The 13900-nt window shown below is 37.5% G+C and overlaps 2 protein-coding genes across 2 annotated transcripts; both read right to left on the reverse strand.

Moving 5' to 3' along the window:
* Positions 1 to 1980: 1980 nt before the first annotated feature.
* Positions 1981 to 3682, reverse strand: LOC146660979 (uncharacterized). The gene is made up of 4 exons (XM_085419761.1): positions 3668 to 3682; positions 3513 to 3571; positions 2768 to 3406; positions 1981 to 2683 (listed from the first exon to the last, which is right to left on the reverse strand). The coding sequence occupies exons 1-4, from the start codon at positions 3680 to 3682 to the stop codon at positions 1981 to 1983; spliced, it is 1416 nt and encodes a 471-aa protein (XP_085275887.1).
* A 1062-nt stretch (positions 3683 to 4744) lies between these two features.
* On the reverse strand, positions 4745 to 10858 carry LOC146660980 (uncharacterized). The gene is made up of 6 exons (XM_085421671.1): positions 10724 to 10858; positions 10427 to 10484; positions 9851 to 10171; positions 9180 to 9446; positions 8520 to 8800; positions 4745 to 4846 (listed from the first exon to the last, which is right to left on the reverse strand). Exons 1-6 carry the CDS (start codon positions 10841 to 10843, stop codon positions 4745 to 4747), a joined length of 1149 nt encoding a protein of 382 aa, XP_085277797.1. The 5' UTR covers positions 10844 to 10858.
* Between the last annotated feature and the right edge of the window lie 3042 nt (positions 10859 to 13900).

The following is a 13900-nucleotide window of genomic DNA, read 5'->3' on the forward strand; positions in this document are numbered from 1 at the left end:
TGTGAAATTCCAGATGACACTTTCTGGAAGGGTCTGCTTGTGCACTAAAACAGGGTTCCATTTTTGGACAGAGATTACACTGGATTTATTGTGTTCCACACTGGCATGAATGCTTACTTGACCAGTTAATTAATTTGCTATTCAGGATGGATAGTGACCACGAAAAGTTATCAAAGCTGCAAAGCTGTGCAGTGTTTCTGACAAACTTAAAGCAACCTTATTTCACTGAGTATTTCCCTAAAGCTATTTTTGTATAATTCATTTAATTCAGTTATATTTTAGATTTGAATCTTGAAGTAGCTTTAGCTGTGTGTCTCATTGTGTTTACTTACTTCATTAACTAAGGAGGCTTTGTTTGAAGATAAGAGCCTTCATTGTTTGACTGACCCTGAGAATTTGACTGAGACTAAGCAGGCCCAGCTGCTGCTTATTCCAAAAATGAACGAGTTCACATTAATTACACTGCTCAGAGACCTTGACCTTCCTTTATCCTATTCCCAGCTGAAAAGAAACCAACAGCTACTGGGTTCTAAATGGGAAATGGGAGGAGGGCTGGAAAAGTTTTGGTCTGTTTTGATTGGTGGAAAAGTTTTGGATAAAGAAGACAGATGGCATGAGGAAACCTTGCCACAGTTCATAAGGTTCAACTTGTGGTAACAGACACGCAGAAAGGATCTGATAATATCTGCTGACCGGTTTCTGCACCTTGGCCTCTGATGGTCCTTATATGGAACGGTCCAATCAGCAGACAAAGTTTGTTGCCAGGTGACCATGAAAACAAAATAATGTTCCTTTTTAATGCCCTGGAGGGAAGGTTTACTAATGCATTAGCTATTGTTTAAACAGCAGACAGAACATGTTATTAATGAACGTTTTCTCCCTGTCATAAACACACATTCAAGTCCAGTTCTTTCATTATGGCAGTCCTGGGCATATTCATGAATCATGAAGGGTTAAATGAGACTCATGTCTAATCTAATTCTAATTCTAATCTAATTCATCATATTTTAGTCTAAATGTAGTGTGATTTAGTGTTTAGTGAGTCACATTTTTAAAAATTTAAAAACTTCATCACTGGTGACCATCAGAACACTGTTCTTTTGTTTTGTTGTAGAGTAGAAAGAAGTCACTTTGTAAGACCTTCTTGGACTTCAGGGGCACTAAAATAACTACAGGTGTGAAAAGATGATGTTTGAACTTTAAAAATGGAATTGAGACAAAGTGATGCTTTAATAATTGAATACATGTAAAATATTTAGAAATAGGGTAGTCCTGTATACTAATGCTCAGTCTGTGTTCCACTCTCACATCTGGCTGCGTGCCAGGCATATACAGTAAAATCTTGATCCTGAATAGAGGATAAAAGGTGCAGCTGTGGGAGCAGCAGGCAGTCAGACAAAAGTAAATGGAGTCATTCTCCAAATCAAGGCCAACTCGTTGGTCTGCTGCAGTTGTAACCCAATTATTCCCAGGCCACATGTTTTCAAAGAAGGGGTGTAAGGCAGAGGGGAAAGCCCTCCTTTTTTCTCCTGCAGTCACCCCATAAAACACAGAGGGTAGAGAAGCAAGGAGAGAAAGTTGGGACATCTTAAACATTATTCCACATGACCTAAGGAAAAAGTCGGTATCCGATATTGTCTGTGGGTAAATGCTGGCATGTAGTCATTTTTTCCCATCTGTGCACTCCACTAATGCCTGCTTTATTTAAGTGGTTCATGTTGAGGTAACTTGTTAATGAGTATCTGGTAGAAATGGATTTATTCCTTGTTCAGATGTAGCTATATACTCTACTGAGAATAAGCATATTTAATAATAATGTGAATGGATCTTCAAAATAGACATCTAAATAGCTCATGGAGAAAATGAGTAGAAAAAGTTTATCAGCAATAATGCTGTTTGAATAATTATAACCATCATAAGTAACCAAATCATCTCAACATGTATTTGCTCAAAAATTATTTTATTACAACAAACACATCTTTAATCATCCAGACAAAGGAAAGCAACAGTAGATAAGTTGAGGCATCTCTTCTCTGAAAGGTGTGGAAATTCATAAAGTGGACATGGTGAAACATCAAGAGCGGTTACACCAGGAGGCTTTTCTGTGGGACACATGAAAAAGGCCACTTCATCGTCCAGGGAAGAACGGTCATATTTTAGATCTGGATGCAGGACCTTATGAGTGTCCTTTGACTGAGGCCAGGCATCAGCAGGTGGAGGACTTGGTGGCAGTGGAACCTCATGAGGCAGTGGGCTGATACACCTTGAATCACTGTATTCAGCAAACACAGGGGACAGTGGAGGACTTGGAGGCAGTGGAACCTCATGAGGCAGTGGGCTGATACACCTTGAATCAGTGTATTCAGCAAACACAGGGGACAGTGGAGGACTTGGAGGCAGTGGAACCTCATGAGGCAGTGGGCTGATACACCTTGAATCACTGTATTCAGAAAACACAGGGGACAGTGGAGGACTTGGAGGCAGTGGTACCTCATGAGGCAGTGGGCTGATACACCTTGAATCACTGTATTCAGCAAACACAGGGGACAGTGGAGGACTTGGAGGCAGTGGAACCTCATGAGGCAGTGGGCTGATACACCTTGAATCACTGTATTCAGAAAACACAGGGGACGGTGGAGGACTTGGAGGCAGTGGAACCTCATGAGGCAGTGGGCTGATACACCTTGAATCAGTGTATTCAGAAAACACAGGGGACGGTGGAGGACTTGGAGGCAGTGGAACCTCATGAGGCAGTGGGCTGATACACCTTGAATCACTGTATTCAGCAAACACAGGGGACGGTGGAGGACTTGGAAGCAGTGGAATATTAGCCAGGAGGCTGAGAGGCATCAAATCAGACCTCTTGTGTTTTAGAGAAAGAGGTGAAGCGTATTTCTTTTCAAACGGTGGAGGACGTGGAAGCAGTGGAACATCATGAAGCGTCAGCCTGATGAGCTTAAGCATTAACTCTTCCTCTTCATCACCTACAGACCACACTGTTGAACTTGGATTCTTTCCACTGGGACCAAAAGCTTCAACAGGTGGAGGACTTGGAGGGAGTGGAACCTCATGAGGCAGAGGGCTGACACACTTTGGATTCATGTATTCAGCACACACAGGGGATAGTGGAGGACTTGGAGGCAGTGGAATATTAGCCAGGACACTGAGAGGCATCAAATAAGACCTCTCGTGTTCAAGGGAACGAAGGGAAGCATACTTCTTTTCAGAAGGTGGAGGACGCGGAGGCAATGGAACATCATAAGGCAGCCCGCTGATACACTTTTGATCAGTATTGTCATCATTTACAGGGGATGATGGAGGACTTGGAGGCAGGGAAAGATCCCACGTCATCAGCCTCATACGTTTAGGAGGCGGTAAGATCCCCACATCCTGGAAGCAGTACTTGCTGCACACATAACAAGAAAAGTCAGCAGCTGATTATTTTTGCAACATATGATGGAAACAGATGTTTTAATGTCCTTTTTTTTTTTTTTATTGTAAAGCAAACATACCTGTCACTGCTGACATCTGAGCTGCTTTGTGAGTTAAACCTCTTAAGATGTGGATTTTCCTTTAAAAAGTTAAATATTATTATTGTTGTTGTATTTTTCATTAAGAATTCACATGATTTAATGTTTAGAAACAGACACAGTGAAGAGTAACTTACCACAGCTTGAGCCATTTTAGGCGTCTGTCAGGAGAAAGATCCACGCAGGATTTGGTTTCTCTGTGTAACATTACAGGACAGTTGCCATACATTTTCAAGTCAGTTTCAACAATGTATATCCAATCAAACTGTATCATTACAGCATTGTTTAGGTGATTAAATACAAAAGAAATGAAGATAAAAACAGTAACAGCTGGCAATCAAGGTAAAACAACCTTATGATCAGGTCTTAATCATTAATGTTTAAAAGTAAATCTTTCAATCCTTACTTCAGTGACTTGTTTGAAGTTTCTGTGCTTGCTGTCGCAGTTTTGTGTCAAATAGTTGTAGTTTTTGAACAAAGTTTGCAAAGACTCCAATGTTGTGTCTGTTCAGAACCAGTGTAATGAGGAGACTGAGTGCAGGTTTGGAATTGTCAGTTACAGAAGAATGCAGCAATGTTTGAATTTGAATTTGTTATTCTTATTGTTTTAACAACAATAACTACCAGGATCATGCCATAGCAACACAGTGATGCCCAATCAAATGTCAGATACAAGGGATCTGACATTACACATCCAACAGGACAGTAAAGCAATGGGCATCAATGCAACAAGTCAGGCCTTAAAAAATACCTGAGTTATATAACAGCACACTGACAGTGTCTCATAAACATGATATTCACTTCAATTTAATTTTAATTAGATGGGCAGATCTGTCCAGAGCAATATCCCAGCAATTTAACTGACTTGATGCTATACTCTGATCAGGAAGTGATTTTTTTTTCTTTTTTAAATTAAATAATCTTTCATTTAAAAACATAATAATTTTTGAGCAGTGTATTTAAATTCCTAATAATAATGTAATTTCAAAAAATTACATTATTATTTAATTTTTGCATTTTTGATTATTTTTTCTCCTTCAGTACTGTTTTCATATTTCACTTTGCTCTCACTCATGCTTGGTTATATTTATGTGCATGTCATCTGTATATGGTAAAGTGCTTTGTTACGTCCTACAGAGCAGGAGCTTTTCTGGGGGCTTGTCTTCTCCTGTTTTTTTGCTTATTTGTTGGCTTGTTTTGTTTTTTTCTATAAGCTACAGTCCAATTAGCCCGTCTTGAATCAGTGGAAGCTTGAGAAGTGACAAAACCCCATCCTTCACCTCTGTCTCAGCCAGTGGAAGCTGGTAGAAATCATGCTGGACGTTAGCGAGAACGAGAACCCCCCAATGCATTGCAATGTTTTGCTTATCCTCAGAAAATGTCTTTGTAAAAAGTAAATAAAAAATCTTCTAATTCAATCTTCTAATCCTTTTCCATGGCAGATATGTTGAATTCTCAGTCAACAGGTACAAAGAATTTAAGGGAGATGCTGATTTTTTGCAGACTAGGTCACTTCATGGAATGTACAGATGAGTGTGAATGAAATATAATAGTTTTGTAAATTGTATTTTACATTTAAACACATGAAAAAACAGAAAAGTGCTGAGGGATACTCTGATATACATGAGAAGTGAGAAAATGTACGTGTATTGAAGAAAATGAAAAACTATATTAAGAAAACCTGGACAAAACAAAGAAATGAACAACCAAAAAAAAAGAGAGTGCTGGCTCAATATAGACAAGATGACTTAACATCTGGGGAATAAAAGGATGTGGTTTCAACTGTAGTGTTCTGTGGTGTAAATAATGATGTGAGAGTGAGTTTGAAGAAATTATGTACGCTAAATTTTCACCCATTAAACTCTGCCGTCCTGTCCATTTTCTTTCTCAGTTACTTCCTTCAACCCGACAAGTGACAGATGACAGTTTTCCTTCATGAACTTGAAAGAAAAAAAAATGTGGTAAATATTTTACTCCACTGGAAAAAAAAAACTGACATGAAGAGCTGTCACTGATGGTTGATGCCATTTAAGCCTTTAAAAAAATAGTTATCAACTAGAATATCTATTTTTTACAGGAACAGCACACTTTACCCAAATGTATTTAAGGCCATGTTGCACTAAAGATGGAAAAAACAGGCAAATGTAAAACACACTGTCAGTTTATCATTACTGTTTGTATCTAATATGAAACTTTCACACTGTTAGTTAATAGAAATGCTTTTGGCCCCATCATGTGGTCAGTGCTGATCACTGCATTAAATGCAAATCAAGCTTCGTCTTGTCTCAGAATCAGAATCAGAAAGGGTTTTATTGCCAAATGTTGAGCGGGTTTACAACATTAGGAAATTGCTGCGGTGCTTCAGTGCAAACATACTGTTATAAATTAAGCTTAAATAGACATGAAAATAAAAATGAGAATAAGAATTAAAAGTGCTAAGTAGATAGATAGATATATACATGATATATACATGAGTGCAGGTGGTGATCAGTGCCAAACATGGAATGATGCAGTGAACACAGCGTAGGGTCATGTGTTAGTGGTGGGAACAGTCATACGGTTATTGTTCGTGTGTCCAACAGCAGAGGGGAAGAAACTGTTCTTATGGCGAGCGGTTCTGGTGCGAATGGACCGGAGCCTCCTGCCTGAGGGGAGCAGGTCAAACAGACTGTGTCCAGGGTGAGAAGGGTCCAGATGCTGCAGGATGAAGTGTAGGGCCATGTTGATGGCGTCATCTACAGACCTGTTGGCTCTGTATGCAAACTGCAGGGGGTCCAGGAGGGGGGCCGTGAGGGTCTTGAGATAGGAGAGAACCAGGCGCTCAAAAGACTTCATGACCACAGATGTCAGAGCCACGGGTCTGTAGTCATTTAGTCCAGTGATCCTAGGTTTCTTGGGGACAGGGATTATGGTAGAGGACTTGAAGCAGGCAGGCACATGACATGCCTGCAGTGAGGAGTTGAAAATGCCAGAAAACACTGGGGCCAGCTCGTTTGCACAGTGTCTGAGGGTGGCAGGAGACACACCGTCTGGGCCGGGAGCTTTTCGAGCACTGTTCTTTCCCTGTACTAGCCAACATTACAGATTGTCACAGACCAATTGATAATGATAAAGTAATACAAATAAAGAAAATGTAAAAAAGAAAGAAAAATCAACTTGTGCATTAAGTAAAATGCAGCATTATTTCTCTTATCTGTTATGCTTGCTTTTGTTGTAATAACGTTTATGGATAAAACAACCAACAAACATTCCTATCAGTGCTGCATTTGTGTCACATAAAATATTTTAATTAAAATGTTACTTAGTCAATTAGAGTTCTTTCTACAATGAAACAGGATAATGTGTAAATTCATTGCCAGCTGCCTCGTGTGCCCTTCATGTTTTTCTTATTGTTGCTTCATAAGAATGAGTGAGCATTTATTATTATGGATCATCTACTATGATTTGTAATAATGAACAAACAAGCCATTGTTATGCATGATACCGATTCTGTAGTTGCACACTGACCTCTGTGCAGCTACAGCAGTGGTGGTTTAGCAGCTCAGTGAAAACAGGATATAGTTTGTGGTTTCTAAGGTCACATTGTGAAGAGTAGCTGTGATGCTTGAGGCACGGCTCACATTTCCTAAACAAAACACAATGTAAGCAAAGCACCAACACTGCTGACCAGAGCCTTGTTTTAATATCCAAGGATATCTCATATGAACTATATTTTATCATACACATCAAAACATACACTACCAAGCAAAATTGTAAAACATTATTAAAAGAATAAAAATTATAAATGTGCAGACTTGTAAATAAGTAATAATGTATGGGCAGACCCATATGGAAAAGATATATATAAATCTTATAAAGTTTGTATCTGTCTTGTGTGAAACTTGTATGAAAAGCATATAAGAGAGAAAACAGATATAAGATCCCTTGAAAATTTATATAATGAAACTTGTATGTTTTGGATACTTACTAAAACAATGTATGAAAGTAATGAGAAAGTGGCCACTTTCATGAGTAATCACATATAAGTTTTTACTATTTCTTTTCCATATGGGGACGCAGCATGGTGGCGTGGTGGTTCGCACTGTTTCCTCCAAATAAGAAAGCCCTCAGACTGACTCCCTCATCTGGCTGTGGCCTTTGTGTGAGTGATGTTTTCTTCATATACAATTTTGGAGTAAAAAATGTTATTTACAGCAACATCTGAAAGAAGTAACAACAGAAATGTAAATGTGGTGTCGTCACATCGTGTTAATGATGCATTAAAAGCTTGTAAAAACAGTCCAAGTGTTAAAGTATCATACCGCACAGTAGTGATGTAACAGAAATAATTCATCAAACATAATTTTCCTGCTTTACTATATTACTTTCTTTAATGTTTAATATACTGTATATGTGCATACATACTGATTTGACAAAGTTTTTGTTAATTTTCAGAATTCAGAGAGACAAATAAAGACACGAGATAACATCTCTTACCTTTACCTGGGGATGCTAGTGTTAAAAGCAAGGACAAATCTAGTACAGCGAATTGTTGTAACTCTTTATGTACCATCCAGCATTTACATGATCTCAACTCTTAAAGCATTCATATTTGATTTTTCTAGGTACAAATTCTCCAGTTTCTGTGGTGATTGTGGTTGTACTAACAAGTGTTGCCGCTCTACTTCTCACTTTACTTTTTACTGTTAATACAGCAGACTGTTAAATTTCTGAAAGCCAACCTATCCATACAGGTGGAAGCTATAGATAAAAACTTTTTATATTTCCATGAAATACAAACCTGTACAGCTTATAAGGTGGATGACGGTTTGTTCAATGCCTCAAGGCCTCAAGCCACTTGCAATTTATGTTTCAGTATCTGTAAAGTAACTGGTCTATAGAACATTGTTCTAATTACATAAATAACTTAATTTAGAACAATGCCTATAAATACATAAACTAAACAAAAAAAAATTAAAAATATAAAATAAATGAATATTTAAGTATAACATTTTTTATATTACCTGCACATCTTATAAGGTGGATGATGGTTTGTTCTCTGCTTATATTGTTTTGAACGATACACATCAGCTTTCCCATCAGTTCACCATGTAAGCTGATGGTAACATTTGAAATGCTGTGGTTTTCTGCAATCTTGGGTTGGGTTTTTATCAACAGGTTATCATCTAAAAGCAAGATGAACTCTACTTCATCTCCTTCAGAGGAAAAACTGACTGTCTTTTGTTCTGGTGACAAACAGACCTGAGATACAGCAGGTTTTGACACAAGAGCTGAAAGACAAATATAGTCAGCAGTGTCAGTTGCAATATAACATTCACTGACAGCACTGCAAACTGTAAGGCCTATGTACACCTAAATGAGAGATACATGTAGATACTAGGTATTATGTGTGTGTCTGAAAAAATACAATAAATAACCAGCAATACTGCATGAAAGAATATATATCAAGATCCATTATGAATATAATCCAGGAAGTTTGTTCATATAGGTCTCCACAAAATGTATTTAAAAAATGCAGATTGCAAATTTTGCAAAATCTTCAGACATTTTGCTCAACAAAATGACAAAATAAATATAGCGTGTTTTTCAATTTTGAAGATATTTTCTTTCTTAACTTTTAATTTGATAAAATACATTAAAGAACACTACCTGCACAGCTTGTAAGGTGGATGATTGTTTGTTCTCTGCTGACAATGTTTTGAGCAACACATGTCAGGTTTCCCATCAGCTGACCAGGTAAGTTGATGGTGACATTTGAAATGTTGTTGTTTTCTTTACCGTTGGCTGTAGGCTGTAATTTTGTCTTATTGTCCACAGACAAAATTAATTCTGCTTCATCTCCTTCAGAGGAGCAGCTGACTGTCATCTGTTTGCGTGACAAACACACCTGAGATACAGCTGGTTCTGACACAGGAGCTGAAAGACAAACATATAGTCACTTACAGAGGCAGTACCAGTTGCAACACAAGATCAACTGCCAGATCATCTCTTGCTATATAATCTTTATAAGTGCGTACACATGTGTTTGAAATGTGTGCACAAAAATCAATATTTGACAACTCATATAATGTACAGCCACCAGCAATAACAATGATCAGCATAATCTGAAAACTCTGTTCATGTACGTATTTGCAAAAACTGTCTAACAAACTACAGGTTTTGAATTTTGGACCTGACACACACTGCTTAACACCTTCATCCTTTTTCAAGATGAATAAAATGTATTTTTCTTTTTTTTAATTTCTGGTTTTAGATCTGTAACACATTTTGTTTTTATGTTACTGCACATAAATTTGAAGAGAATATGTTTTTAGTCTTACCGAGTATATGTAGATGGATGTTAACTGTGTGCAATAACACACCGGCAGTAGAACTGTATGTTTCCATGCTGTACTCTCCAGAGTCATGTTTTGTTGCTTTTTCGAGTTTCAATGTTCCATTTGGGAAAAATATAGTACGATCCTTGTATTTTTCATTGAGACTAATTAATGTATCATTTATTAAGGTTAAAATTTTTTCTGTACTCTTTTTCAAGCTTGTCTTCATATGTGGATTAGTAGGTATGTAAAAAACGAGTGGTTCTCCTAAAACTCCAAAACACGTCTGGGGTCCAGGTTCAGTTAGATTGCATTCTGAAGACCCTGGTAAGAAAATGAAGAAATAAAGACATGCAAAAATAGAAATTAATAATGTCATTTGTTTAATAAATAGAAATTGCTGTATATAAAACATTTGTGTTTATCATTATTGACAAAACTTATATCCCTAAAAACACCAGACCACATATTAAATAATAAGCTAAAATGACAAAAATTCCATTATTCCATTGTTTAATAAAATTGTTTTATGAATGACTTCAAAATATGCGCTTAGTTTATTAAAAGGTTGATGCGTACTTTGTCCCACAGCAGTCACTGCCAAAGCTACTGTGATCACGTAGATCGAAATCATTTTCTGTTGAGACAGAATCAGAATATCAGAAACAACAAAGACATTTATTATTTCGTGTTGTGCATGTGTAGTGTACAGCCAAATTCAGTTATATCTAGAAATAGACACTTTAATAAACACTTCACTTGGATAATATAGATTATGTGTGTATGGATTATCTACATAGTAGATCAACAGGAGTTTATACATGCATATAGGCCAACTGTTTACATGCCATGACAACAGTCAAAGAAGTCACTCACCACATTTAAAATATGTCTCTTTTGCAGTTTGTTGCCTGTGAATTCCTCACTGGCACCTGGGTGATATGCTCTTGTGTTTTTCAGTTGTGCGGCGAGAATGATGGAAGAAGTTATTTGCATTGAGTATTAATGAAGCTTATGCGTAATAAGGAAGATCTGTAACTATACATCTGTCTACTACCTGAGTGTTCACTGGCTAGTATTTGCTTTTCACCACTTCCACTTTGTCACGCTATCAAGCTCATTGCTGACATCACTGGTCTGTACCAATAATCTCTCTGCCCTCCATCTTTAAGCCAATCAGCCTCCAGTCTACGTGTTTTAAATCTCACTCCATATTTGTCATACTCCCTTCCAGACTCCTTTACTCAAAACACTTCCTCCCAATCTTCGCCTCTTTCACGTTACTCAGAGCTCTATCCAAGCTCAGAGGAGTCGTGCGTAATTCCTATGACACTGGGAATTCATTTATAATTGGCAATCAGAGTCAAATTGCCAATTGAACTATGTTGATCAAAAGAATCATGTTGAATTCATTGTTAGAATCTCTCTTTACTTAACTAAAGTACTAGAAGTACTAGACTTATTGTGAATGCAGTTACTGAGCATTACATTGATTTCAATTGATATTTATGTTGATTTAACAATATGCTTTGCTATACCCTTTCTCTCATATTATTAAAAAATGTTCATTCTTATTTTTTGTGTACTTTTCATTTACATGTACCAGGACAAGGAGCCACAATAACCTGAGCAATAGATGAGAACTGGATGTAAAAAATGCAGATAAACCACTTAATTCTTAATATCCGATTAGCCTGTAGTGCTCGCTATGAACAGCTGGTGGTGCATGCCAACATTTGTGTGTGTGTGTCACGTGCGGCTGGACCAGACAAATTGACACTAAGAGTCCTGAAAGCCTCCAGAGTTTTTCAACTCTTCAACAGCAAGTACAACTAAATCATCCCTTGTTATATCAGTTCCTCAAAAAAGAAACACAATCACAACAAATTACTTCAGAGTTGCAGCGTTTGGTGATTCTCAGGTCCATAAAGGCTGCTCTGACCTTATACAGTTTGAACCAAACACCAAAACAGATTCGTGGATGAAGCAGTGGCCCTGGTGTGTAGCTCTGCATTGACACTATGAACATACTATGTGCACTTTCTTATTTATCATGGAAATGTGTAACTATCTATCACTATAGCTCCCTGTTATATTCTGAACTGTCCAGATACTCCTTTTCCAAGTTGTGTTAAGAATATTATTTTGAGGATTTTTTATTTGTTTGTTTGTTCTTTTAAAACAAAGATATAGCACTAGATACTTATGTAAACCCCTAAAAGTTGAATATCATATCATTTATCTCATCAAGTATGTCTGTCTGTGCCTGCCTGACACAAACTGCACTGAGTAGCGGATGTCTTAAAATAGGCTTAACTTACTGTTGATGCCACGACCTGGTGCTATATACTAAAGAACAGCGTGGCAGACAGCCTGAACCTGTGCTCTTTATCTCAGGATTAATGTCAACTGTTTATTTTATGTTTTTAGTTTTTCTATATCGTGCAATGTACATTTATCACTATAGTCTGCATTACAAACATTTATGAAAAGAAGCAAAAGGAAGTATCAGTTAAATCAGTTAACACCCTGGTGTGAAAACCACATTAGTTTAAAGTCACAACTCTTTCCTTTTTCAGTGACTCTGCTACAGACACACTAATGTCTGAATGTTCTGAAGTACTGCGTGGCAGACAGCACGAACCGGATTTATGTCAAGAGATAAAGAAAAGTCTGTTCACACACATTTATGTATAAACATTTGAGTGAAGCAAAACTCATATGTAAAACTGAGAGCCAGTATAATGAATGGGCAAGTTGCAACTGATGGCTTGTCTTTATTCTCAGCAGTTTCAGAAAAACATTCATTGTCTTATAAATAACACCTTTCTGTGCACATAGTTACAGATTTGTCTCCACGTTTACAAATCAAACTTTTAAATCTTAGTGAATTTCACAAGATCTTGCAGATCACGTGCTCTGCATTTTATTGCTTTTAGTTAACTGTAAAAACTTTGGCTCCACCATGTGATGAGTGCTGATACTATGCGTTTTTACATTTACTACTAAAGGCTACAGCTTTTACTAGATCATCACAAGAATTATCACTAATCACCAACTAATACACGTAAAGGAATGCAAGGTTATTACAGCGTTGTCCCTTTCTACATTATGCTTGGCTTAAACGTAATGGTTTGTATGGCTGAGATACATACAGAGAATAAATGTAACACTTTGAGACAGATTTATGTAAAACATGAGGAGAGCACAGATTTTATTGTACTATTGTACAAATATTACTGGAAATCTAAATGTTGGTCAACAAGCTTCAAAGCATTTATTATCATTGCATTTGAAAATACAACAAAATTTTAATTGCATCACCAGGTTGCCGACCAAACGCACACAGTTATACGTGTCTCACAAAGTCCACTTACTGACTTTTTCATACATGTCAAGCATATAACATAAATTATTGATGGATTTATGTCACCTTACACAATATACTGAAACTATATTAAAATACTGCTTAGAAGAACTGCCTGCAGGGGAGTTTGTGCCCTTCATGTTTTTGTATTGCTTGATGTCTCTGTTGGTTCTCAGTCATCCAAAACACAAGCCGAGCAACAAAGCATATGCTGTGCAGTACAGAGAGCTCTACATTGGAGAAGCCGCATAGCCACTCGACAAATACGTGACACAACATAGAAGAGCCACCACGACAGGTCAAGACTCAGCTGTACCTCTGCACTCAAAGGACAAAGTCACTCTTTCAGGGATACCAATGTTCATATTTTGGACTGAAAAGACAGATGGTTGGTTTGAAAGAGGAGCTAAATAGACCATCTATGTCCACTGTGAACGGCCACCTTTGAACAGAGTGAGCAGCTTATGACACCAACTGTCAGCTACCCACAATGCAGTCCTGAGATCCCTCAATAGGTCACATGATAGGGTAAAGGTCTTACAGTGGTTTCATCCAAAACCTCTGATGGTAATGGCCCACGCCTTTTTACACACTATGGCTAATGTCATGTCGCAGATGATTAATAGTGGGTCAATGATCACCTCCTAAGGGATAGCCCCTACTAGGGACTGGGACTTTCCACCTGA

This window comes from Rhamphochromis longiceps, linkage group LG10, assembly GCF_057381845.1.
Source record: "Rhamphochromis longiceps isolate RC_006_pf linkage group LG10, R_longiceps_female_GT1.1, whole genome shotgun sequence".
Classification (NCBI taxonomy): domain Eukaryota; kingdom Metazoa; phylum Chordata; class Actinopteri; order Cichliformes; family Cichlidae; genus Rhamphochromis; species Rhamphochromis longiceps.

Coding starts and splice junctions, on each gene's coding strand:
- LOC146660979 (XM_085419761.1), bottom strand. Junction 3,407..3,512: donor TCAGATGTCAGCAGTGACAG/GTATGTTTGCTT, acceptor TTATGTGTGCAG/CAAGTACTGCTTCCAGGATG. Junction 2,684..2,767: donor GCTGAATACAGTGATTCAAG/GTGTATCAGCCC, acceptor CACTGATTCAAG/GTGTATCAGCCCACTGCCTC.
- LOC146660980 (XM_085421671.1), bottom strand. CDS start 10,843: ATGCAAATAACTTCTTCCATCATTCTCGCCGCACAACTGAAAAACACA. Junction 10,172..10,426: donor AGTGACTGCTGTGGGACAAA/GTACGCATCAAC, acceptor TTTTCTTACCAG/GGTCTTCAGAATGCAATCTA. Junction 9,447..9,850: donor CATCCATCTACATATACTCG/GTAAGACTAAAA, acceptor TTTGTCTTTCAG/CTCCTGTGTCAGAACCAGCT.